The sequence below is a fragment of the Dipodomys spectabilis genome, unplaced genomic scaffold (genome assembly GCF_019054845.1).
Source record: "Dipodomys spectabilis isolate Male_0828 unplaced genomic scaffold, ASM1905484v1 ptg000360l, whole genome shotgun sequence".
Classification (NCBI taxonomy): domain Eukaryota; kingdom Metazoa; phylum Chordata; class Mammalia; order Rodentia; family Heteromyidae; genus Dipodomys; species Dipodomys spectabilis.
In genome coordinates, this window is record NW_024871037.1 from 2,018,696 (window position 1) to 2,041,292 (window position 22,597).

At 51.1% G+C, this 22,597-nt stretch overlaps 2 protein-coding genes across 3 annotated transcripts; one reads left to right on the plus strand and one right to left on the minus strand.

Annotated features, from left to right (window-relative positions):
- Nucleotides 1–3,851: 3,851 nt before the first annotated feature.
- Nucleotides 3,852–10,083, minus strand: Ccdc71 (coiled-coil domain containing 71). The gene is made up of 2 exons (XM_042666073.1): nucleotides 10,021–10,083; nucleotides 3,852–6,029 (listed from the first exon to the last, which is right to left on the minus strand). The coding sequence occupies exon 2, from the start codon at nucleotides 5,975–5,977 to the stop codon at nucleotides 4,349–4,351; it is 1,629 nt and encodes a 542-aa protein (XP_042522007.1). The 5' UTR covers nucleotides 5,978–6,029; nucleotides 10,021–10,083; the 3' UTR covers nucleotides 3,852–4,348.
- Nucleotides 10,084–15,838: 5,755 nt separating this feature from the next.
- On the plus strand, nucleotides 15,839–21,987 carry Klhdc8b (kelch domain containing 8B). 2 transcript variants are annotated; one of them, XM_042666074.1, is made up of 8 exons: nucleotides 15,839–15,928; nucleotides 16,197–16,275; nucleotides 16,758–16,830; nucleotides 17,469–17,983; nucleotides 19,118–19,282; nucleotides 19,857–20,081; nucleotides 20,184–20,285; nucleotides 21,120–21,987. In XM_042666074.1, the coding sequence occupies exons 4-8, from the start codon at nucleotides 17,599–17,601 to the stop codon at nucleotides 21,314–21,316; spliced, it is 1,074 nt and encodes a 357-aa protein (XP_042522008.1). In that variant the 5' UTR covers nucleotides 15,839–15,928; nucleotides 16,197–16,275; nucleotides 16,758–16,830; nucleotides 17,469–17,598; the 3' UTR covers nucleotides 21,317–21,987. The 2 variants fall into 2 exon arrangements, with proteins under 2 accessions (XP_042522008.1, XP_042522009.1); XM_042666075.1 differs by lacking the exons at nucleotides 16,197–16,275; nucleotides 16,758–16,830.
- The last annotated feature ends 610 nt before the right edge of the window (nucleotides 21,988–22,597 follow it).

Below are 22,597 nucleotides of genomic sequence, written 5' to 3' on the forward strand. Positions count from 1 at the left end.
CTCAGAGTTAGGAGAGTTTGAGCAAAGTTGGGAAGCAAGGCAAAAAAGAAACTCTGGAGCGGATCAGAGACAGGAACATTCCACAGAACAGAGACCACTCCGCTCCCGCCCTCATCCCAGAAACCAGACACTGATCATTTCACCCACTTATCTTCATTTGGGCCCCCAAGTCAAGAGCCAGGGGAAAATAAGGAATCTGATGTGTTTAGGCCACCCCAGGAGCAGAGCTCACAAAGTTGGAAACATGTCAGAAGTAAATGAGAGGTTTCTAATCTTTGTGATCTTCCATACAGGGCCAAACATGGTCCCTGTCATCCCTGAGGAAATCACTGCACACACAGCTGTGATCCTCCGGCTCCAATATCTCAGGGAAGTGGAAGGATGCAAATAGAGCAGGTAATTTCCTCTATTCAGAACTGTGGGGGAACTTTAACCCAGCTCAAAAGACAGGAAGGATGGAAAAGCCCCCCCAAACCCCCCCCCCATGCCTGAAGCACAGTTCCAGGGAGCTCTGTCTCTCCTAGACCCTACAGCAAAGCAGGCTGGGAGCAGAGATGCCTTGTTCCCACACAGGAAAATGGACTGGAGCAGATCAGCAGCAAGAGAATCCCAATCTTGTGTTCTATCCACTCCGGACCTTCCAGATCTCTGGAAGCCCTGGTGCCCAGGGTTGGAATGCGCCTGCCCCGCCCAAACCCCTGGGACTCCAGCGGGAAGAGTCTGCTGGTCTTCAGTGGATCAAGCTTGCTCTGGGCTGCTACAGATAGGAAGGCATTGTTTGGGGCCAGGCTGAGTACCGGGAGCTGCAGGATGGCAGAAGTATGCTGGGAGTTCCTGAAGGGGAACACACCCTGCTTTACAAAGGAACATGGGGATGGGCAGTTCAGTCCTGTGGACTGTCCCTTCATTGGAATAGGTGTCTGGGGGAGGGGGAGGGTTCCAGGGTCATCTGGGGGGGGGGGTCCTCTGGGGTTAAAATGTTAGATCAACTGGGTGGCTCATGTCTATAATCTTACCTGCTTTGTAGGCAGAGATCTGAAGATTGTGGTTCAAAGCCAGCCCAGGCCGGAAAGTCCAGGAGATTTTTTTTTTTTATCTCTAATAAAATGCCCAGAAAGCCAGAAGTAGAGCTGTGGCTCCAAGTGGTAGAGCACTAGCCTTGAGCACAAAAGCTCAGAGACAGTGCCCAAGCCCCCTGAGTTCAAGCCCCAGGACCATCGCACAACACACACAAACACACACACACACATCAGAGAATTGGGTGTGCCAAGTCATGTGCTCATACAGTTCTGCTGTCTACTGCTCCAGGGCCTGCAGATTGGCTGCCCTGTCACCTCTAATACCTGCTTCTTATGACATTGCAGTACCCCAGGAGATCAGTTCATCTGAGCCAGGCTCTGCCCTTGCCCCTAAACTCTTAATGAGCTTTTTCTGTTGAGATAGGTTCTCATGAATTTTTTGCCTGGACTGGCTTCCAACAATAGTTCTCTCAATCTCTGCCACTAGTGCCCAACTGGGGTGCCTAATTTTTTTTTTTTTTTTGCCAGTTGTGAGGCTTGAACTCTGGGTCTGGCCACTGTCCTTCAGCCCTTCAGCTCAACACTAGCACTTTACTTGAGCCACAGCACCATTTCTGGCTTTTTTTCCTGCTTATATGGTGCTAAGGAACTGAACCCAGGGCTTCATGCATGCAAGGCAAGCGCTCTACCACCACTGAGCCACCTTCCCAGCCTGGCCTATTTTCTTTTTGTCAGTATGGGGCTTGAACTCAGGGCCACTGAACTCAGACTTGTTATCCCTTAGGCTTTTTTTTTTGTCAGTTGTGGGGCTTGAACTCTGGGCTTGGGCTCTGTCCCTCAGCTCTTCAGCTCAAGGCCAGCACTCTACCACTTGAACCACAGCGCCACTTCCAGTTTTCTAGTGGTTTATGGGAGATAAGAGTCTCACGGACTTTTCTGCCAGGGCTGGCTTTGAACCATGATCCTCAGATCTCAGCCTCCTGAGTAGCTAGGATTACAGGCGTGAGCCTCCGGAGCCCAGCTCCTCTGGGTTATTTTTGAGATAGGGTCTCACTTCTTCTAAGAGTGGTCACAGATGAGATCACTGATCTGTGGTGAGGGACAGGAGGAAGCAGCCTGAGCAGTTGCAGGTGAAGTACTAGTACATATACAAGGAATGGACGTGGTCCATTGAGCTTTCAGGGAGCAGAACTGGAATGTCTGGGGCCCAAGAGTTCTAGCATCAGGGGAAAGACTAACTGGTACCCATTAGGGACAGCACTTATAGAGCAAACCTGCAGTCTGGGGGACTGGATCATGGTGAAAGATTCAATGAAGTGGGCAAGGCCCAGTTTGTGACCTTCTCATCTGTAGCTCTAAAGGCTAGTCTGTAACCAGCCCATGATCTGAGACTCTTACACATGGGCAAGTTGACATTCTTACCGTTCTCTGCCTGCCAGCAGGTCTTGTTGCTGCCATGATTAATCTGGGAGAACAATTTTCAATGCTATGGCCTTGCTAGTCCCAAGATTCACCGAAGCAATCTTGGGAAAAGGCCCAAGACAGACAGTAGATATATGTTATCTTTTCACTCCAAAATTTCGTAACGCACTTGAGCCTCTGGTAGACTCAGAACTCTATAGGATTCATCCTGTCCAGGACAACCCACATCATCTCCACAAACCAAAAACAGTCTTGAGTCGTCAACCTTTGACAGACAGGCTTCTCAGGTTAATTCTGAACAGCACAACTGCCAATTTTTCCTTGGATGGATAAGGTGACAGTAGAACCGGAAGGGCTCTTATTTTACCTCTAGCAGTCCGTGTGTGTGTGTGTGTGTGCTCTTATTTTACCTCTAGCAGTCCGTGTGTGTGTGTGTGTGTGTGTGTGTGTGTGTACTGGCCCTGGGGCTTGAACTCAGGACTTGGGTGCTGTCCCTGAGTTGTTTGTTTTTTTTTTTTAACACAAAGCTAGTGCTCTATGCTCTACCACTTGAGCCACAGCTCCACTTTTTTTTTGGTTGGTCAAGGGGCTTGAACTCTGAGCCTGGGCGCTGTCCCTCAGCTCTTCAGCTCAAGGCTAGTGCTCTATCACTTGAGCCAGAGAACCACTTCTGGTTTTCTGGTGGTTTTTCACAGACTTTCCTGCCCCAGATAGCTTTGAACCATGATCATCAGATCTCAGCCTCTTGAGTAGCTAGGATTACAGGAGGGAGCCACAGGTGCAGTCGGAGTGCATTCTGATCACTTTCTCTACTCCCAGGTCTGACCACATTTTGTCCTCTTTAACATGGGCTTGTATGTTTCAGAGAGTTGGCACATCCTGCTTGGGAGACAGTGCTGAGAACAGAGTAGAACCAGTCCTTTATTGCCTATTAGAAATGTTGGGGTTGGAAATGTGGCTTAGTGGTAGAGTGCTTGCCTAGCATGCATGAAGCCCTGGGTTTGATTCCTCAGTACTACATACACAGAAAAAGCTGGAAGTAGTACTGTGGCTCAAGTGGTAGAATGCTAGCCTTTAGCAAAAGAAGTTTAGGGACAGGCCCTGAGTTCAAGCCACAGAACTGGCAAAAAAAAAAAAAAAAGAAAAAGCTTTGTTAAAAAGCCAGGCACCAGTGACGCACACCTATAATCCTAGCTACTCAAGAGGCTGAGATCTGAGGATCATGGTTCAAAGCCAGCCCAGGCAGGAAAGTCCGTGAGACTCTTATCTCCAATTAACCACTAGAAAAACTGGAAGTGATACTGTGGCTCAAGTAGTAGAGCGCTAGCCTTGAGTGAAGAACTGAGGGACAGCACCCAGGCCCAGAGTTCAAATCCACAATCAACCAAAAAAAAAAAAAAAAGGGGGGGGGGGGGAAGAGGTCCCTCTCACATACTCAAAAGTAGCTAAACACCTGAACTACGCCTTACTTTTTCTAAGAGGCTTGAAGCCTTGCCCACTCTCGTTACTCAAATTAACTATCTACCCCCAGCTACCAAGATCCTCTCTTTCATCTAATTTCCCCAGGTTCAAGCTGGCCTGCCAGCAGCTACACACACACACACACACACACACACACACACACACACACACACACACACACACACACACACACACACACACACACACACACACGATGAGCAGGGAGACTAAAAGGTGGAAAGGTATAAAATGTGATAGAAGCTAACAGGGAACATACAACTCAAAGAACAAGTCACAGTGCATTGTGCCATAACACCCCTCCCACTTCCCACCCTACCCCAAATCCTCCAGTTTTTGAGAGGAGGCTGATTGGCCCACCAGGGCCCTAGAGAGGTACTCAGAGTCCTCACTGTTGCAGAGCTCTTCTAAACATTCTTACGAAGGAATCAGGATGTTGAGTATGGCAGCAATGGCTGAAGCCGTATTATAGGAGACAGGTTCACCCGGAAGATTCGCTGGGCCCACTTCAGAACTTCGTCATCGGAGGACTGCTTATCTACCTTTATAGCACGGGCCTTAAGTTTGGCTGTAGCAGGCCCCAGCCAAGCCTTAGATTGGAGTCCAAGCCGTGTCCTCTTCTTGGGAAGAAGATCCTTTGCCTCCTCAGCCTTTTTCCTCTTCTGTCCCACAGTCTCAGACTGGCTTTTCTGGGTCTTCCTTGCAGTCCTGATCTGAACAGATCCTTTTGGCCTGCCTCTGGGTTTGGTCTGAGCCACCTTGGCTTTGGCATCTATTGCCTTTGCTTTAGCCTTGGCTTGTGTGACCACGACTTTTGCCTTGGCCTGTGCTGTTTTGCTCTTGGCGAGTGCTGTCTTACCTCTGGGAAGTGCTGATTTTCCCTTAGGCAGTGCTTTCTGGGCCTTGACCTGTGCTGTTTTGCCCCTGACCAGTGCTGTTTTGCCCCTGGCCAGTGCTGTTTTACCCCTGACCAGTGCTGTTTTGCCCCTGACCAGTGCTGTTTTGCCCCTGACCAGTGCTGTTTTGCCTCTGACCAGTGCTGTTTTGCCCCTGGCCAGTGCTGTTTTGCCTCTGACCAGTGCTGTTTTGCCTCTGGCCAGTACCTTCTTGCCTCTGACCAGGGCTGTTTTGCCCCTGGCCAGTGCTGCCTTGGCTTGTGTTTGAGCTACACTGACAAGAGCCTGGGCAGCTTTGATCAGAGTTCCAGCTGCCTTCGTCTTGGTGCCTAGGGCAGAGCTCTTTTTCACTTGCATGCTATTGTGGGACCCAGTGGCTCTAGAGGTCTTGTTCTGGGGCCCAGTGCCTTGTCGGGGTCCGGTCCCCTGGCCTTTGTGAGTCAGACATTTGAGGCCCTTGCTTGTTGTGTTTTTTCTGGGGGCTTTGGGTGCAGGGTTCCCTGGACCTTTTCCCAAACCTTTCCGCAGCTTTAGAGGACAGTCTGCAAGTGACAGCTGCAGGGACCGGGCCTTGTGCTTAGCATCCAAGCAAGGCAGGTGAGTCTTGAATGGAACCAGGGCCTCAAGGACAACAGAGAGCTGCATGGCAGGGTAAACACCTGGATAAAGGTGGGCAGGGAAGCCCACGGTTTTGCCACTGGTGTGGCTGGCACTTGACTGCTTCAGGGAACTCAGCAGCAGGTTGGTGGTAGTATGCTTGGCAAGAGCTGGTGTGGATTCTTTGGCCAGCCTGCCAGACAGTGACATAGGGAATAGTGTGGTTGGGCTTGTGGATAACGGCATGGCCGTTTGGGGAGCACTGGCTGGAGGAGGGGATGTGGAAGTTGAGTTGGCACAAGCTTGTGGTTTCGTCTGGCTTGGGGGAGAGGCTGTGCACGAACTATAGCCATAGACATCACCGCTGCGCAGAATGGTTGGCTGGAAGCCATCATCTCGCAGGCCCTGCAGAAAGGCCACAAGTTGGGCTTCGGTGGCACAGAGATCCTGGCTCATGGGATTAAAGACAAGCAATGCCTCCTCCAGCACCTTCTTCCCTGCTGTGGAGATGCGTGACCAGGAGTGGACAGCTTTTTCTTCCACATGCTGCGCCACCACGCTCATGGCATTAGGCACTGCAGATCTCTCTGGGTATCCACAAACTAGCGCCTGGCACCTCCAAGGCAAGAAGAAAACAATCAGTAAGAATGGCACCGAAATATATGGAGCTAGACAGGCCAAATCTCCTCCCCCCACCCCAATGGCACAGCCTGGATAGAGTGCTGGGGTAAAACCCTAGTTTTCTGATCTCTGGCATTTTCTTCTGGATACACTTAGCAAGCACCCCAGAGCCAAGCAACTTGTTCCTGGGCTTTCTAGAAAGGTTTAAGCCTAGCTCATTTGAATTCAGTTCTACTCATTTCTTTTTGGCACTGCCAAAGGGATCAAACCTTGGGTCTTAGGCATGCTAGATAAATATTCCATCACTGAGCCAGATCCCTTCAACTTTCGTGAGTCATGGGGCTTGAATTCTGGACCCGGGCACTGTCCCTGAGCTCTTCAGCTCAAGGCTAGCACTCTAGCACTTTGAGCCACGGCGCCACTTTGGGTTTTCGGGTGGTTCATTGGACATAAGAGTCTCACAGACTTTCCTGCCTGGGCTGGTTTTGAACCGTGATCCTCAGATTTCTCAGCCTCCTGAGTAGCGAGGATTACAGGTGTGAGCCACTGGCGCCCACCTACATAATCCTCCTGTCTCAGGATCTCCACTTCTGATATTAGGCATATGCTATTATGTCTAGTTCAATCCCGTATTTTGTTTTAGCTAAAATTTCACTATGTTGTTCAAGCAGGTCTAATTCATAGGCTCAAGCAATCCTCCCACTCCTGTCTGCCAAGTCCCATGCTGTGACTATTTTCCTTTTCTCTTTCTGTCTGTCTTTCTTTCTCTCTGTCAGTTGCAGAGCTTGAACAATGGGCTTGGGGCACTGTTCCTCAGCTCTTTAGCTAAAGGTGAGTGCTCTACCACTTGAGCCACAGCGCCACTTCAGGTTTTCTGGAGGTTTATTTGAGATAAGAGTCTCAAGGACTTTCCTGCCCGGGCTGGCTTTGAACCTTGATCCTCAGCTCTCAGTCTCCTGAGTAGTTAGGATTACAGCTGTGAGCCACTGGCATCTGGCTGTTCTTTTTTTTTTTTTTTTGCCAATGCTGAGCCTTGAACTCACGGCCTGGACATCGTCCCTAAGCTTCTTTTTACTTAAGGCTAGTGCTCTACCACTTGAACCACAGCACCACTTCTGGCCTTTTCTGTTTATGTGGTGCTGAGGAACTGAACCCAGGGCTTCATGTATGCTAGGCAAACACTACCACTAAGACATCTTCCCAGCTCTACTGCAACTATTTTCTGATGCCCAAAACCTAGATTCTGTCTTAGGAACACAGGCAAACATCCCTGTTCTAAAAGAGCCCAGTTTTGTTTTTTTTTTTTCCCAGTCCTGAGGTTTGAACTCAGGGCATAGGCACTGTCCCTGAGTTTCTTTTTGCTCAAGGCTAGCACTCTACCAGTTGAGCCATAGTGCCACTTTTGGTTTTTTCTGTGTATGTGGTGCTGAGGAATTGAACCCAGGGCCTCATGCATGGTAGGCAAGCACTCTACCACTGAGCAAATTACCAGCCCAGGAGTCCAGTTCTAAGGCAAGGCAAATCCATCACTAACATTCTTGAGTGTAAGAACTGGAAGTCTGGCTCAAGTGGTAGAATTCCAGGAAGTGGCGCTGTAGCTCAAGTAGTAGAGCGCTTGCCTTGAGCTGAAGAGCTGAGGGACAGCGCCCAGGCCCAGAGTTCAAGCCCCATGACGGACAAAAAAAAAAAAAAAAAAAAAACTGCATTGTTTCAAGTGGTAGAATTCCAGCCTTCAGCAGAAAAATCCAAGAGCTCAAGGTCCTGAGTTCATGCCCCAGTACTGGCACACATGCGCATGCGACATAAACACATACACAAACTGACAAGATTATCTTGCCAGGCACTGGTGGCTGATGCCCATCTTAGATACTCAAGAGGCTGAGATCTGAGGCTCCAAAGGTGGTTCAGAGTTCAAGCTTGCTGGGGGCTGGAAGCTCACGCCTGTAATCCTAGCTACTCAGGAGGCTGAGATCTGAGGATCCCAGTTCAAAGCCATCCCAGACAGTCCATGAGACTTTTTGTTTTTGTAGGTCATGGGGCTTGAACTCTGGGCTTGAGCACTGTCCCTGAGCTCTTCAACTCAAGGCTAGCGCTCTACCACCTGAGCCACAGCGCCACTTCCGGTTTTCTGGTGGTTTATTGAAGATAGTTTCACAGCTTTTCCTGCCTGGGCTGGCTTTGAACTGTGATCCTTAGATCTCAGCCTCCTGAGTAGCTAGGATTACAGGCATGAACCACAAATGCCTGGCTTTCCAGCTTGTTGTTTTTAAATGGAGAGGATTGGGTGGGATGTTCTCCTTTCAGAGACCCTAGGCATACCACCCAAGTGGTCAATTCCTGGCTCTAAAGTTATGGAGACCAACTACCTCAGATAAGGATCCAGAAGTCTGCACACATGTGAGTGTGAGGGGGTATGTGTGTGCGCACGCAAGTGCGTACACTCCTATTTAACTCAACCTGGCCTGGAACTACAGATTTGCCTAACTCAGCCTCCCAAGTGCTAGAAGAGACAGCTTTTTGACAGAAACGAAAACAACTGATAAGGAGCATGTAGACAGCTGGGGGTTAGGCAACCATATCAAAGAGACAATAAACCACTGGAAGGGAAATGGTCAATCAAGTCTCTATTAGTGGTCTAAGCTTTCCTAAGCAAGAGTTTAGAGAGTTACAGACTTCAGTACAGCCCAGATAAAAGAGTTTGGAAACACCCAGATTTGTTTACCAAGTTATAGCCACCAATGACAACTCTCATCTAGCACCCAACCCAGGAAAAGGCAGAGCATTAAAAGATCAATTGAGAATCAGGTAAATCCCTGGGGTTTGGAGGCCCTGTGTGCATAGCTTCTTTCCACAGCCCTAATGGAGCTGATGTAGGATTCTGGTTGTAGTCTTAAGAATCCCCTGAGGGAAACAAAAATCCCCTTGGGGCTCTTTGTTTGAAAACATTCTTGGATCCTCAGGTGTCAAAAGGCATTTTTCAATCCCCAGAGGATGCTTTCCAGGCTTAATCCTTGCACAAGACTTCAGGGTTTTTTAAATTTATTTTCTTTTTTGGGGGGAGGGGAGGGGGACAATGTGGCTGAGGTGGATATAGTGCGTGAATTGTAGAATGAAGGAGGGCCCTGGGTTATGTGGCCTCAGTGATATATGGTGGCTTGCCTTGCATGCTTGAAGCCCTGGGTGATCCCTCAGTACCTCATCCACAGAAAAGGCTGGAAGTGCCACTGTGGCTGAAGTGGTAATATGTTGGCTTTGAGGAAAAGAAACTGAGGGGACGGTACCTGGGCCCCAAGTTCAGCCTAGGACTGGCAAAGTAAAAAAAAAAAAAAGAAAGAAAGAAAAAAGAAAAAAAGGAGGGGGCCTAATAATACTTCCCACCCTCAAACCTTTGCCAGAGATAATTAGGGGGTGGGGGAAGGGGCAGGCCGGTGTGATCCGGGGGAATTCCTTGACCCGGGCTGTCTTGGGCTGGGGTCATTTTGATGCCCGCCCCCCCCCAAAAAAAAAGGAGGCGGGGGGGGGGGAGAAAAAAAAAAAAAGCTTTGGGAGACACCAGCCGGATCCATCGATTCACACCTTTGAAAGGGGCCAGCAAAGAAAGTTGACCAAAGATTGGGGGGGGGGGGGGAGACAGAGGAAAAAGTAAGATTTTAGGGGCGCGGTGGGTTCGGGGTGGGGGCGGGATTGGGGAGGGAGGGGGGGGGAGGGAAGGCGGATCCGTCGGCCCCCACCCCTCTCTCCCCAACGGCAGAAGGAAGGAGGGGGGGTAAGGATCTGCCAGCCGCGGGGCGGTGCCCGCCCGGCTCGGGTCCGGGGAGGCCCCCCCCCCGGGTGGGGTCGCCGGGTGGGCGGGGAACGGGGGGGGGCACGGCCCAGCCGGCGGGGAATGCGGGTCCGAGAAGAGCGGGCCACCACCCAGACTCTCCGCCCCGCCGCCTCACTGACCGCCCCTCCGCAGCGCGGTCAGGCCTGCGGCTCCAACCTACCGGCGCCGCCGCGGGGACCCCAGGATGCGCTGCTGCGCCGCCTCTGCCGCTCCAACATGGCCGCCCACTGCCACCGGAAGTGCGCGCGCGACTTCCGCTTCCGGGATTCGGGCCCGCCCTGCTGGCCCTTGACTTCTCCCTGCCTTCGAGACCCCATTTCCACCCCCCCATCCCCCCACACAGACACCCCCAGATTCCAAATCTGGCATGTACTAAGGAGGGTTACCTGGAGAGAGTGGTTATGGAAGGGAAGTTGCTCTGGCCCATCTGGTCCAGTGTGGGAATCTGAGCAGATGTTTCCTGAACTCACCCTCAGGTTAGACTCAACTAGGACTCAGCTAGGATTGGGGGGGGGGGGGGGAAGAGGGGGGGTATCTGACACCCTGATAGGGTAAATTAGACTTTTGCCAGGAATCCAGGCAGACATCCAGGTACAGAGAACAAAGGAAGGTCTGTTGCTGGGAGAGGGTCCAGCAAGACCCCTTCTCACAAGGGAGAAGTGAGAAGGAGGCCCGGCTATTGTCTGAGGTGACCTATATAACCTAGGAGGTTTAGGAGGGGCTAGAAGGGGCTAGGAGAAGGAGATCTATATAACCTAGGAGGTTTAGAAGGGGCTAGGAGGAGATCCTGGTGTGGGCATGTGAGCCAGAGGCTTCATCATGGCCGACTAGGATTTATGTCTGCTGCCCAGATAGTAGATAAGGGGTCCTGCAGCTGCCCAGACCTGAAGGTCACTCTGAGGGGCTCTTGCTGCCTTATATGGTGGTAGCTGCCCCAGAGAAGTGCCATCCCAAGGTAAAGGGGGGGCTGGAGGCTGATTACTGACTGCCTTTACTACGTGAGCCTCGTGTTGCCTAGGAAGGGAGCAGGCTAAGCTGTGGAGAGGGGAAAGAGTGTAATGAACTATGGGAGGGGAGCTCATTTCGCTAACACACCCTTTCTAAGGAGAATCTGATAGTGCAGTTGTTAGGTGAAAAAACAGGAAGCCATGTTTTGAGAGGTCGAATCTTGGAGTCTTTATTAAAAGGCCAGTGACAGGGGCTGGGAAGGTGGCTTAGTGGTAGAGTGCTTGCCTAGTATGCATGAAACCCTGAATTCGATTCCTCAGTACCACATAAAGTGGCAGATTGCTAGCCTTGAACAAAAGAAATTCAGGGACAGTGCCCAGGCCTTGAGTTCAAGCCTTAGGACTGGGGGGAAAAATAGGCTTCATGGTGGACTCCTGTCTTGCAAACCAGCAGCCCACAAATACACTTAACACTGTTAGGAAACCGAGCCATGAAGGCTAGAGAGGAGAAAAAGAAAACAATTTCAAACAAATTCAGCTCTCGAATGGAGAGCTGAATTAGGATGTTATGGTGATGAGAAAAAAGTCAGGAGACAGAAGACAGGACAGGAATACAGAGACAAGTGGCCTGGCGTAGTGGAGTTTGAGCTGGTATGGGCCTAAATAGGGTCAGGTCAGTGGGCAGAATCACAAGAAACTCCCAGTCCCAAGCACTGGACTGACAGGTTTAGTAACCTATCAGCCAAGATTCCACCCCTGCCTTCAGGGATTCAGACACGCCTATTACCTGAAGGGGAGGGGCTTCACATTCTACCATCCAACACATGACCAAGATACGGGGGGAGGGTTAGGGAAGTGGGGGGGGGGTGGGAGGAGGGGGTCCAGACCCTAACTCCCTATTTCACAGTGACAGCTGAAACTGGTTCCTGGAAAACTCCAGGCCATTCTCCATCACACATGTATGGAGACTGACTGATTCTCTTCTAACAGGAAGTGTTTCAAGACATCTTCTCTTTGTTTTGTTGCTAAGGTACCTCTTCGGGCAAGAACTCTTCCTCTCTTCCTTAGAAGGGGTCCCACAACACACCAAATGAAAAGCTGGTGTGCACCTGTGAGCATACACCTTAGATTCTGTGCTACACAGAACCCCAGGCTCTGGGTCCAGCTGTGTATATATCTAATCTGTGAGCCACGTTATACCAGAGTGGGCCTTGCACACTTGCCCAGGCATGGGTGCACACATGTGATGGTAAGATCCTGGCTCATCCTCAGCCTCTCAATGACACACAGTCCTACCTCCACTTGAGCCACAGCATCATGTCTGGCTTTTTCTGCTTATGTGGTGCTGAGGAATTGAACCCAGGTCCTCATGCATGCAAGGCAAACACTCTACCACTGAGCCACCTTTCCAGTGCGTACCTCCCAAGGTACCTATCTTTTGACCTATAAGTCTAGGACCTCAATCTTTCCACCTATGCTCTTTAGCCTGCAAAGGGGTTATAGGTTCTTCTACTAGAGCAGCACCAAATTAGATGGCATAGTCAAAATTAACATGGGGGGGGGGGAGCAAAGGAAATCTAGATGGTCTCCAAAGCTTTAACCAAAGATCCCACAGGTCAGGAGATCCCAAGTACAAGTTGCAAACCAGTATGGGATCCTGGTATGAAGTAAAACGTCAGATCCTAAACCAGAAAGCAGAAAACTGCCTAGAGTACAATTCTTATACTCTAGTCCTCACCATGGTGGCGTGTTTAGTAGTTGGTGATGGGTAATAAAAGATGGTTGCTTGCTTCATTTAGAGTCTTCCTTCTCTATGAGCCCAGAGTCCTCAATTTCTTTCCCTATACAGTGAGGCCCAGGCACCCCTAAAGACAAATGACTGTTCCACTTGGCCATACCCTAGGCCTTAACTGATGTAGCTTAGCAGCTTCTTCTTCTTCCTCCCCTTCTGCCTCTTCTTCTTCTTTTTTGTCTTTTCTTTCTTGATACTGGGGATCAAACCCATGATTTTTTTTTTTTTGTCCGTCGTAGAGCCTGAACTCTGGGTCTGGGCGCTGTCCCTCAGCTCTTCAGTTCAAGGCTAGCACCCTACCACTTGAGCCACAGCACACTTCCGGCTTTTTCTGCTTATGTGGTGCTGAGGAATCGAACTCAGGGCCTCATGCATGCAAGTCAAGCACTCTACCACTGAGCCACCTTCCCAGCCTTACCATGATGTTGCACTTGTTAAGTAAGTGCTTTTCCACCTTAGATTCTGTGCTACACAGAACCCCAGCTCTGGGTCTAGCTGTGCATATATCTAATCTGTGAGCTACATTGCAGTCTGTCCTTTAGCTTCTTGAGGACTCAGAATTGATGGTCCTTAAATGCCTTCAAGCATAGCCAAGGTGTCTAGCAGAAACCACAAAATCTGTCTTCTCTCTGTCTCTCTGTGTCTCTGTGTTTCTGAATCTCTCTCTGTCTCTGTGTCTCTCTGTCTCTCTCTCTCTGTCTCTCTCTCTCTCTCTCTGTCGTGAGGCTTGAACTCAGGACCTGGGCATTGTCCCTGAATATTTTTGCTCAAGGCTAGTGCTTTAGCAGTCTGAGTCACAGAACCACTTCTGTTTTTGTGTGTGTGTGTGTGTGTGCGTGTGTGCGCGCACATGTAAGAAATGAGAGGCAAGCGACTAATATGGGCTAAAGTCTTTTTTTTTTGTCGGTTGTGGGGTTTGAATTCTGGTCCTGAGCTTCTTTTGCTGAAGTCTAGTGCTCTACCACTTGAGCCAAAACGCCACTTCTGGCTTTTTCTGTGTATGTGGTACTGAGGAATCAAACCCAGGGCTTCATGCATGCTAGGCAAGCACTCTACCACTAAGCCACATTCCCAGCCCAACTGAACAGATTTTTGTAAACAGGGACACAGGGTTGGGCCTTAATTGACAAGCTGACTGTAGATCTTAGACTCTAGTGATTTACAAGAGATAAGAATCTCACCCACTTTTCTGCCCCAACTGGCTTTGAACCACCATCCTCAGATCTCAGCCTCGTTAATAGATAGGATTACAGGCATGAGCCACAGGCATGAGGATTCTCCTGCTCTTTGTTTTTTGCCAGTCCTGGGGCTTGAACTCAGGGCCTGGACACTGTCCCTGAGCCTCTTTGTGCTTAAGCTAGCACTCTACCATTTGAGCCACAGCATCATTCTGCCTTTTCTGTGTATGTGGTACTGAGGAATGGAACCCAGGGCTTCATGCACGCTAGGCATGCACTCTACCAATAAGCCAACTTCCCAGCCAATGGATAGGAATTTGACAATGAGTTTAGTTATCAAACTTAATTTTCCTTAGTTCCCCCTTGCTCTTTGGGGGCAGTAATAATGTAAGGCTCAGTTCTACACTGGTTCCCAGAATCCTCTGCAGGATCTGATTCCATTTTCCCATAGTGATAACATGCTTGATGACACCTCCCTAATTGGCTGCCTACTTGCTACTCCTCTGCTGGTTCTTTCTGGCTTCACCTCCCACACTAACTTCTGCACTTTTATCTTTGTCTCCATGTCTGCTTTGGGCAACACTAAAACAATCACTACACATGAAAGAGGAACAAAGCAGTAAGCAGACAAAGACACTACAAGACACAGACAAATGACTGCTCCTCTACAAGTGGATCCCCAGCTAGGAAAGTCAGCTAATAAGCTGGGTGCTGGTGGCTCACGCCTGTCATCCTAGCTACTCAGTAGCCTGCGATCTGAGGATCATAGTTCAAAGCCAGACTCTTATCTCCAGTGAACCACCAGAAAACTGGAAGTGGTGTTGTGGCTCAAAGTGGTAGAGTGCTAGCCTTGAGCTGAAGAGCTCAGGGACAGCACCCAGGCCCTGAGTTCAAATTCTACAGTCACCATCAACAACAAAAAGTCAGCTATAGTCTGAATACTCAAAAAGCGTAAGCTGGACCAGCGTTTGAGTCTGAAATAAGTGAGTCTTCTCCACACCAATTTGTTCTTATTTGATCCCATAGTTGGCTAGAGGCAGGCTTTATATCAGGACCACAGACAGTCACTTTGGAACACAGAGTAGTACCAGTCCTACATCTTTTTTCTTTTTTCCTTTTTGCCAGTCCTGGGGCTTGAACTCAAGGTTGCCTAGGCACTGTCCCTGAGCTTCTTTGGCTCAAAGCTAGCACTCTGCCACTTGAACCCCAGTGCCACTTCTAGCTATTTCTGTGTATGTGATACTGAGGAATCGAACTCAGGGCTTCATGCATACTAGGCAAACACTCTACCACTAAGCCACCTTCCCAGCTCTAGTCTCAGATCTTAGAGTAAGAGACCAGAGTGACCAGAAGCCCTAGACTTCTGACTTGTCTCTTGATTTTTCTAGTCCATTCCTCTGCTCAGTTAACCCAAGAATTTCCCCCATCTAGGCCTGTCAAAAAGGGCCTGTCAAGCCCTGCTCCCACCAGGGTCCATTTCTTCCCTCCCCAGGAGAATGTACAGAGTCTAATATTGTGCCCTTCTTTGTTGCCAGGGTTGGTGCAATCTAACTCAATGCTTCCCATCAGACAAGGCGGCCCAGGCTAGGCCGCAAGTGGCCTCCAGGGGGAGCCGTCGTCGAGCCCGTGGTTGGAGATCTCAGAGCTCAGCTGAGATGGGGCGGGGGTGGGGGGGGGTGAGGGGTGCTCCGGCCTCTTGGTTCCAGATCAGAACGATCCTCCCCGACCCCGGACACCCTCCCACCATAACAGCTTACCAACGCGCCCCCCTCGATCGCACCCTAAATCCTTGCAGGCCCAAGTGTCTATCCAAGAAGCCTGTAGGTCCGTGTGTGGCCGCGCGCCCTGCTCCGGCTGTGGCGAGTGCAGAGTTAAGGCGGGAGGAGGTTTCCTCTCCCCCCCCCCACTCCCGCCCCCCCCCACCCTGAATCGGAGGGGAGAGGAGGGGGGGAGGGGGAAGAAGCAAGGGGCGGACCCGGTGCAGCCCCGCCCCACGCCGGTGCGGAGCCCCCGCCAGATCCCAGCTTCAATCCCTAACCGGAGCCGGGGCGTCAGCGGAGGTGGAACGGGCTGGACCGCCCCCCACGCCCCACTTTCTCCCCATCCACCCAGTGCCTTGGTGACAACAGAGACCACCCCCCACCCCGTAGGGTGAGTGAGTCCCCCGTGGGAACCCGCGCTCAGGGGAAGAGTTTGGGGGGGTGTGAGGCGTAGCGCCCCAAGTCTACTCTAGCCAGACCCCGCCCCCACCTCTTCTTCCAGCTGCCAAGTTTGGGGCCCTCTTTTGTCAGGTCCAGGGGTGCTTAGTAGTGGAGTCTCCATTGAAAAAGGGGAGGCTTGGGGGGGGGGGGGAACAACACTTGAAGAAACTGATTGATCCTAACGTGCTCAGAAATCCCAGCTGCTTTTTGTCTTACAGAAAATGCCCTGGACCCTCTTGGGACCCTTCATTAAATCAGTTTCCCCTCTGGATCCAACCTGCTGGCCTGGGCAAACCCGTGAGCCTGAATGTCAAGAGTAGAGTGGAGGGGCTGGGAAGGTGGTTAGTGGCTTAGTGGAAGTGGTTTGCCTTGCATGCATGAGGCCCTGGGTTCGATTCCTCAGCACCATAGAAGCAGAAAAAGCTGGAAGTGGCCCTGTGGCTCAAGGGGTAGAACACTAGCCTTGAGCTGAAGAGCTGAGGTCAGCGCCTAGGTCCAGAGTTCAGGCCCCACGACCGACAAAAAAAAAAAATAGATTGGAATCCTGAGGTCCAGGCCCCAGATCTTGGTCATTTTGTGTGTGTGTGTGTGTGTGTGTGTGTGAGTGTGTGTGTGCATGTGCATGTATGTGCATGCATGCCAGAACTGGGGCTTGAACTCAGAGCCAGGGCAATCTCCTTGAGCTTCTTTGGCTCAAAGCTAGCTCTCTAGCTCTTGAGCCACAGGGCCACTTCTGACCTTTTCCCAGTAGTTAACTGATTTTGAACTACGGTCCTCAGATCTGAGCCTCCTGAGCAGCTAGGATTACAGGCGTGAGCCACTGGGGGCTCCGCTGGCCTTGGTCTTTTGCTGGTGAGTGTGGATGACCCTGTGAAATGGTCCCCAGAGGAGTTTAGTTCTTTTTTTTGTTTGTTTGTTTGTCTTGGGGCTTGAACTCTGGGCCTGGGCACTGTCCCTGAGCGCTTCAGCTCAAGTGCCACTTCTGGTTTTCTGGTGGTTCTTTGGAGATAAGAGTCTCATAGACTTCTCCTGCCCAGTCTGGCTTTGAACCACGATCCTCAGATCTCAGCCTCCTGAGTAGCTAGGATGACAGGCATGCGCCACCAGCACCGGGCATGGAGTTTAGTTCTTGATAGCACTTGGGGGAAGGGTCCCTTCACTTGTATGGGGGGGGGGAGAAGGATACTAGGATGGAGAATCCTCTAGTCACCTTACTTCCCCCTTAGACCGGGTTTGATCCAGTAGCTCCTGGTTGTTAGAGCAGGGGTTGAAGAAAAGCCCTCCTAATCCTATAGCCAGAGAGGAATCTACCTGCGTGTTGAGTTTGTCTTCCCACTCCAGTGGGGTCTCCCCAGTGGTATGCTAGGCAAAGAGGGGAGGTCTTTTCTCATCAGGGATTTGGGGCTTCCCCTTGTCCTCCACTCTGAGTTGCTCATCTGTTTCCTGAAGAACTGAGCATTAGTCCTGACCCTTTCCCCTCTCTCCTGCAGGTGAAGAAGCCACAGTCGTGGACTAACGGTTACACACTCCCTGCAGCGCTAGTAGAATCCAAATGTGGCCTCATCACATTCTCCTAGTGAGGTTCGTCGCCTGAGAAGAGAGCATGGCTTGCCACTGGCCATGAGCAACATGGCTGCGGGTGGTGGCCGGGCCTTTGCTTGGCAGGTGCTTCCTCCCATGCCTACTTGCCGTGTCTATGGTACAGTGGCCCACCAAGATGGACACCTGTTGGTGTTGGGGGGCTGTGGCCGGGCTGGATTACCTCTGGACACTGCCGAGACTTTGGACATGGCCTCACACACATGGCTGGCGTTGGCACCCCTGCCCACTGCCCGGGCTGGTGCGGCCGCTGTGGTTCTGGGGAAGCAGGTGCTCATGGTGGGCGGGGTGGATGAGCTCCAGAGCCCAGTAGCTGCGGTGGAAGCCTACCTGGCCGATGAAGGCCGCTGGGAGCGTCGGGCTACCCTGCCTCAAGCAGCCATGGGAGTGGCCACGGTGGAGAGAGGTGAGTGACCCTACTAAAATGAAAAAAAAAAAAAGATCCATTAGGTACTCAGGCATCCTCTATTCTGTTCTTGGTCCTTTACTCTCCGAGACAGGACAAGAGATGCCCAGGATATGGCTGACCCCTTCAAATCTAGTCCTACCTAGCTCTAGTGTCACAGTAGCCTGCAGTTGAGCTGCCTTTTCTGGCTATGAGATGGGAAACATATAGCCCAAGCTGGCCTCCAGAAGGATGGGAGACCCTCCCCCTTCCCTCCGTCCCCCATCCCCCCACCTCCAGCCACCATCTTGCCCCATTCTTCATTTCTCAGAGACATTAGGGGGTGTGGCCTAATGACTCTCCTGGTTATAAATAGTCAGGATGGAGGAGGGGAGCAGGGCCTTGGCTTAGAGCCCAGCAAGTGCTTAAGTGCTTAGACTATCCCCCTCCCAACACACACACACACACACACACACACACACACACACACACACACACACGATTTTGACGTAGGCAGAGGCCAAGCCGACCTGGGGATGGTTGCCATGGAAGCCCCCAGCTGACTTGTCCATCATTCCAAGGCCGAGAAAACACACTATGAACTAACCTTTACTAAGGCCTAAAATAAGGCAAGAATCTTCTCTAGAGTAAGGTAAGACTGTGATGTAGTGGTGCTAGCTGGATGATTGGGGTTAAAGACTTGTAGCCCAAACCTCTCTTCTAGCCTATACCTCAGCTCCCAATGGATCCCCAGAGTCTGATTTTGAGATTGAGCTGGGCTGCTCCTCCTTCTCCTTTCCCCCATATGCCACCCCCTCTCCCGCCCCCAGGGAAGTCTCTACCTTGTGGCCTCTGGTCTGACCACCAGGTCCAGGCCAGCCTGCTTAAATGCCAGACTTAGTTGCCATAGCGTCTCCAGGGAGACGGAGCTGGATTATAATTAGATCAGCTGCCTCCTGCTCTTCACTTGGAGGGTCCCCTGGCCAGAGGAGGGATCCCAGCTCTTTTTAAGTTACCACTCCAGAAAGGTTTCAAATAAATACCTGGGTCTCTATCCACTCCCATCAGCCCCAGGGGCCTGACCAGGGCAAACTTGTCAGTGTGGGATGCCCTAGCCAGGTTGGGGTACAGCCTAATGTGTTCTTTTCTACACAGATGGTTTGGTGTATGCTCTAGGGGGAATGGGCCCTGACACAGCTCCCCAGGCCCAGGTACGAGTCTATGAACCCCGCCGAGACTGCTGGCTTTCGCTCCCCTCCATGCCCACTCCCTGCTACGGGGCCTCTACCTTCCTGCATGGGAACAAGATCTATGTCCTGGGTAAGGGCTAGGGGATGTGGGAAGACATTTCAAAGTCTCCATCCTGGAGACTTCTGGCTGGAGTAGGGATCAGGATGAGGATGAGTGTGGAAAAACTTCGAAGGATGTGGGGAAGAGGATAATCCAGGCCTACGATAAAGTTCTAACTCTCGACCCTGCGAGGGTTGGAAAAATCAAACCCAGCCGGGTGCTGGTGGCTCACGCCTGTCATCCTAGCTCCTCAAGAGGCTGAGATCTGAGTATCACAGTTCAAAGCCACCCCAGGCAGGAAAGTCCATGAGACTCTGATCTCCAATAAACCACTCAGAAAATCAGAAGTGGTGCAGTGGCTCAAGTGGTAGAGCGCTCACCTTGAGCTGAAATGCTCAGGGACTGTGCTCAGGCCCAGAGTTCAAGCCCCATGACCACCACCAACAACAAAAAAATCAAACCCAATGCCTAGGGGTCTTGTGGGGGTCACTGTGCAATACCACTGGGTATGGAAAGCTCAGGGGAGACAGATCAGTTACCCAATAAATGAATATCTCACCAAACCCACTCAGCTCCCACCAAACTGCTCCATTTCCTTTGCCAGGAGGCCGCCAAGGCAAGCTCCCAGTGACTGCTTTCGAAGCTTTTGATTTGGAGGCCCGTACCTGGACCCGACATCCAAGCCTGCCCAGCCGCCGGGCCTTCGCTGGCTGTGCCATGGCTGAAGACAATGTGTTCAGCTTGGGGGGTCTGCAGCAGCCCGGGCCCCACAATTTCTACTCTCGTCCACATTTTGTCAACACTGTGGAGATGTTTGATCTGGAGCATGGTGAGCAGTGGCTATGTTGGATGGTCTTATTCTCTGTGGGAGGGAGGGGCATTGTGTGTCTGTGTCTATGTGTATTTAGGTTTGATATCTTCTCTCCTGCAGGATCCTGGACCAAACTTCCCCGTAGTCTACGCATGAGGGATAAGAGAGCTGATTTTGTGGTTGGCTCCCTTGGGGGCCACATCGTGGCTATTGGGGGCCTTGGTAAGTCTCTGGGACAAGGGAGAAGAAAGGAACATAAGACAGGAAAGATTTGGGTGCTGGTGGCTCACCACTGTCATTCTAGCTACTCTGATGTCCTGTTTTTTATTTTATTTATTTTGGTTGGTCATGGGGCTTGAACTCTGGGCCTAGGCGCTATCCTTGAGCTCTTTAGTTCAAGGAATCCTGGCTACTCTGGAGGCTAAGATCTGAGGATCATGGTTTGAAGCCAGCCCTGGCAGGAAAGTTCGTGAGACTCTTATCTCCAATTAATCACAGAAAAAGCTGGAAGTGGCGCTGTGGCTCAAGTGATCGAATGCTGTCCTTGAACAACTATGGCTCAGGGACAGTGCCCAGGCCCAGAGTTCAAGCCCCAGGACTGACAAAAGAAAAACCAAAAAAAAAACAGGAAAGAGTAGCACCTACCAGGTGACCCCCTCCCTCCCCCCAATTTCTGTGATCTCTAGGGATCAGGACTCTCCCTCCCTCCCATTTTCTGTAACTTCAAGGATCAGGACTTTCCCTGTCCATAAAACAGTCAGGGTGTACTCTGGCCCAATTCTTAGGGTGTCCCCTAGTGCTTAAATAGGTGTGTGTGTGTGTGTGTGTGTGTGTGTGTGTGTGTGTGTGTAGAGGCCAAGGACACAGAGAATAAATGATCACTGAATGTGTGACCTAGTGGACAGATCAGAGTATGAATGAATGAATGCATGCATGAGCCAATGAGGAGCAAAGCACTTAGCCTATCCTGCAATGATAACTATTGGATCATGCACTGGCTTTTAGGGAGCAAAAAGGCCTGGGGCACCTTACAATCATCCCTCTCTCTTCCTGCAGGGAATCAGCCATGCCCTCTGGGCTCTGCAGAGAGCTTCAGTCTTGCCCGAAGGCGCTGGGAGGCACTGCCTGCTATGCCCACAGCCCGCTGCTCCTGTTCTAGCCTCCAGGCTGGGTCCAGGCTGTTTGTGATTGGCGGTGTGGCCCAGGGTCCCAGCCAAGCTGTAGAAGCACTATGTCTGCGAGATGGAGTCTGAAGGACTGGTGGGACCGGTTCATTGGAGCAGCTCAGGGGAAGCAGGTGTCTGACTCCTTTTGTAGCGGAGGGAGCTCTCTGTGGCTGTGTGGGGGTGCAGGAAGCACTAGAGGTAGGCACTGAGGCACACAGCCTTCCGTGATTGGGGTTGGAGAGCTTTTGTCATTAGCATAGTCTACTCACACTCCCTTTACCACCGTCTAGTCATGAACCATACCTAGCTCAGCTGTTCTCCTAGAAACTACTTAGACCCTCTATCCAACTGGGAAGTGGGGAGAGAGGAAAGCTGGCCTTAAACCCTATTCCCCGACCCCCCACAACACCCTAATCATACAGTTGATGAGGCCTACCCCAGTGGCCATTCCTGAAAATTTTTCAACTGTTGACCCGCCTCGAGGGTCTTAGTAGATCCAATGAGTGTTCAGAGTAGTGGGGGACAGAGATGAATGGAAGACAGGATGTGGGAAACTACCAGAGGGCCAGGGGAATGCTGGCTTTGAGGCCTTCCACACTGATGCTTTGTATGACTTTGGGGCAAGTCATTCTGTGTCTCAGTGTCCTCATCTTTATAAATGGGGATCTCTGAAACCTTCCTGCCCTACCTACCTCACGGGGCTGTTGTGAGGAACCAGGGAGTTTGGATGTAGAAGTAAAAATACTGCTAAAATCTGATGTGGACTCCTCTATGTTGCTCTCAAAAACCCCTGCTTGGGGCTGGGAAGGTGGCTCAGTGGTAGAGTGCTTGCCTTGCATGCATGAGGCTCTGGGTTCGATTCCTCAGCACCACAAAAGCAGAAAAAGCAGGAAGTGGCTGTGGCTCAAGTGGTAGAGCACTAGCCTTGAGCTAAAGAGCTGAGGGATAGTGCCCAGGCCCAGAGTTCAGGCCTCACACCAACCAAGAGAACTCTGCTTTCCTTTAGAGTCTCAAAGGAATCTCTTGGATCTACCTTCTGCACCTGTAATGACTTGGTGTCTCGGTCCCATAGAGTGTGTGTGTGTGTGTGTGTGTGTGTGTGGTGTGTATGCCTGTCCTGGGGCTTGAACTCAGGTCTTAGGCATAGTCCCTGAGATTTTTTTGCTCAATGCTAGCACTCTACCTCAGCACCATTTCTGGCTTTTTTTTTTTTTTTGTGATTCCTTCGAAATAAAGTGTCTTATAGACTTCCCTTCCCAGGCTGACCTTTAAACCACAATCCTCAGATCTCAGCCTCTGGACCATTATAGACATGACCAGGGCCTGGCTTCAGCCTTACTTTTTTGTTTTGTTTTGCTGGCTTGGGGT

Excerpts from the sequence above, each read along its gene's own strand:
- Ccdc71 (XM_042666073.1), bottom strand. The coding sequence starts at position 5,977 with ATGAGCGTGGTGGCGCAGCATGTGGAAGAAAAAGCTGTCCACTCCTGG.
- Klhdc8b (XM_042666074.1), top strand. The coding sequence starts at position 17,599 with ATGAGCAACATGGCTGCGGGTGGTGGCCGGGCCTTTGCTTGGCAGGTG. Across the intron at positions 17,984-19,117 it reads AGTGGCCACGGTGGAGAGAG|ATGGTTTGGTGTATGCTCTA; the intron begins GTGAGTGACCCT and ends TTTTCTACACAG. Across the intron at positions 20,082-20,183 it reads GATGTTTGATCTGGAGCATG|GATCCTGGACCAAACTTCCC; the intron begins GTGAGCAGTGGC and ends TCTCTCCTGCAG.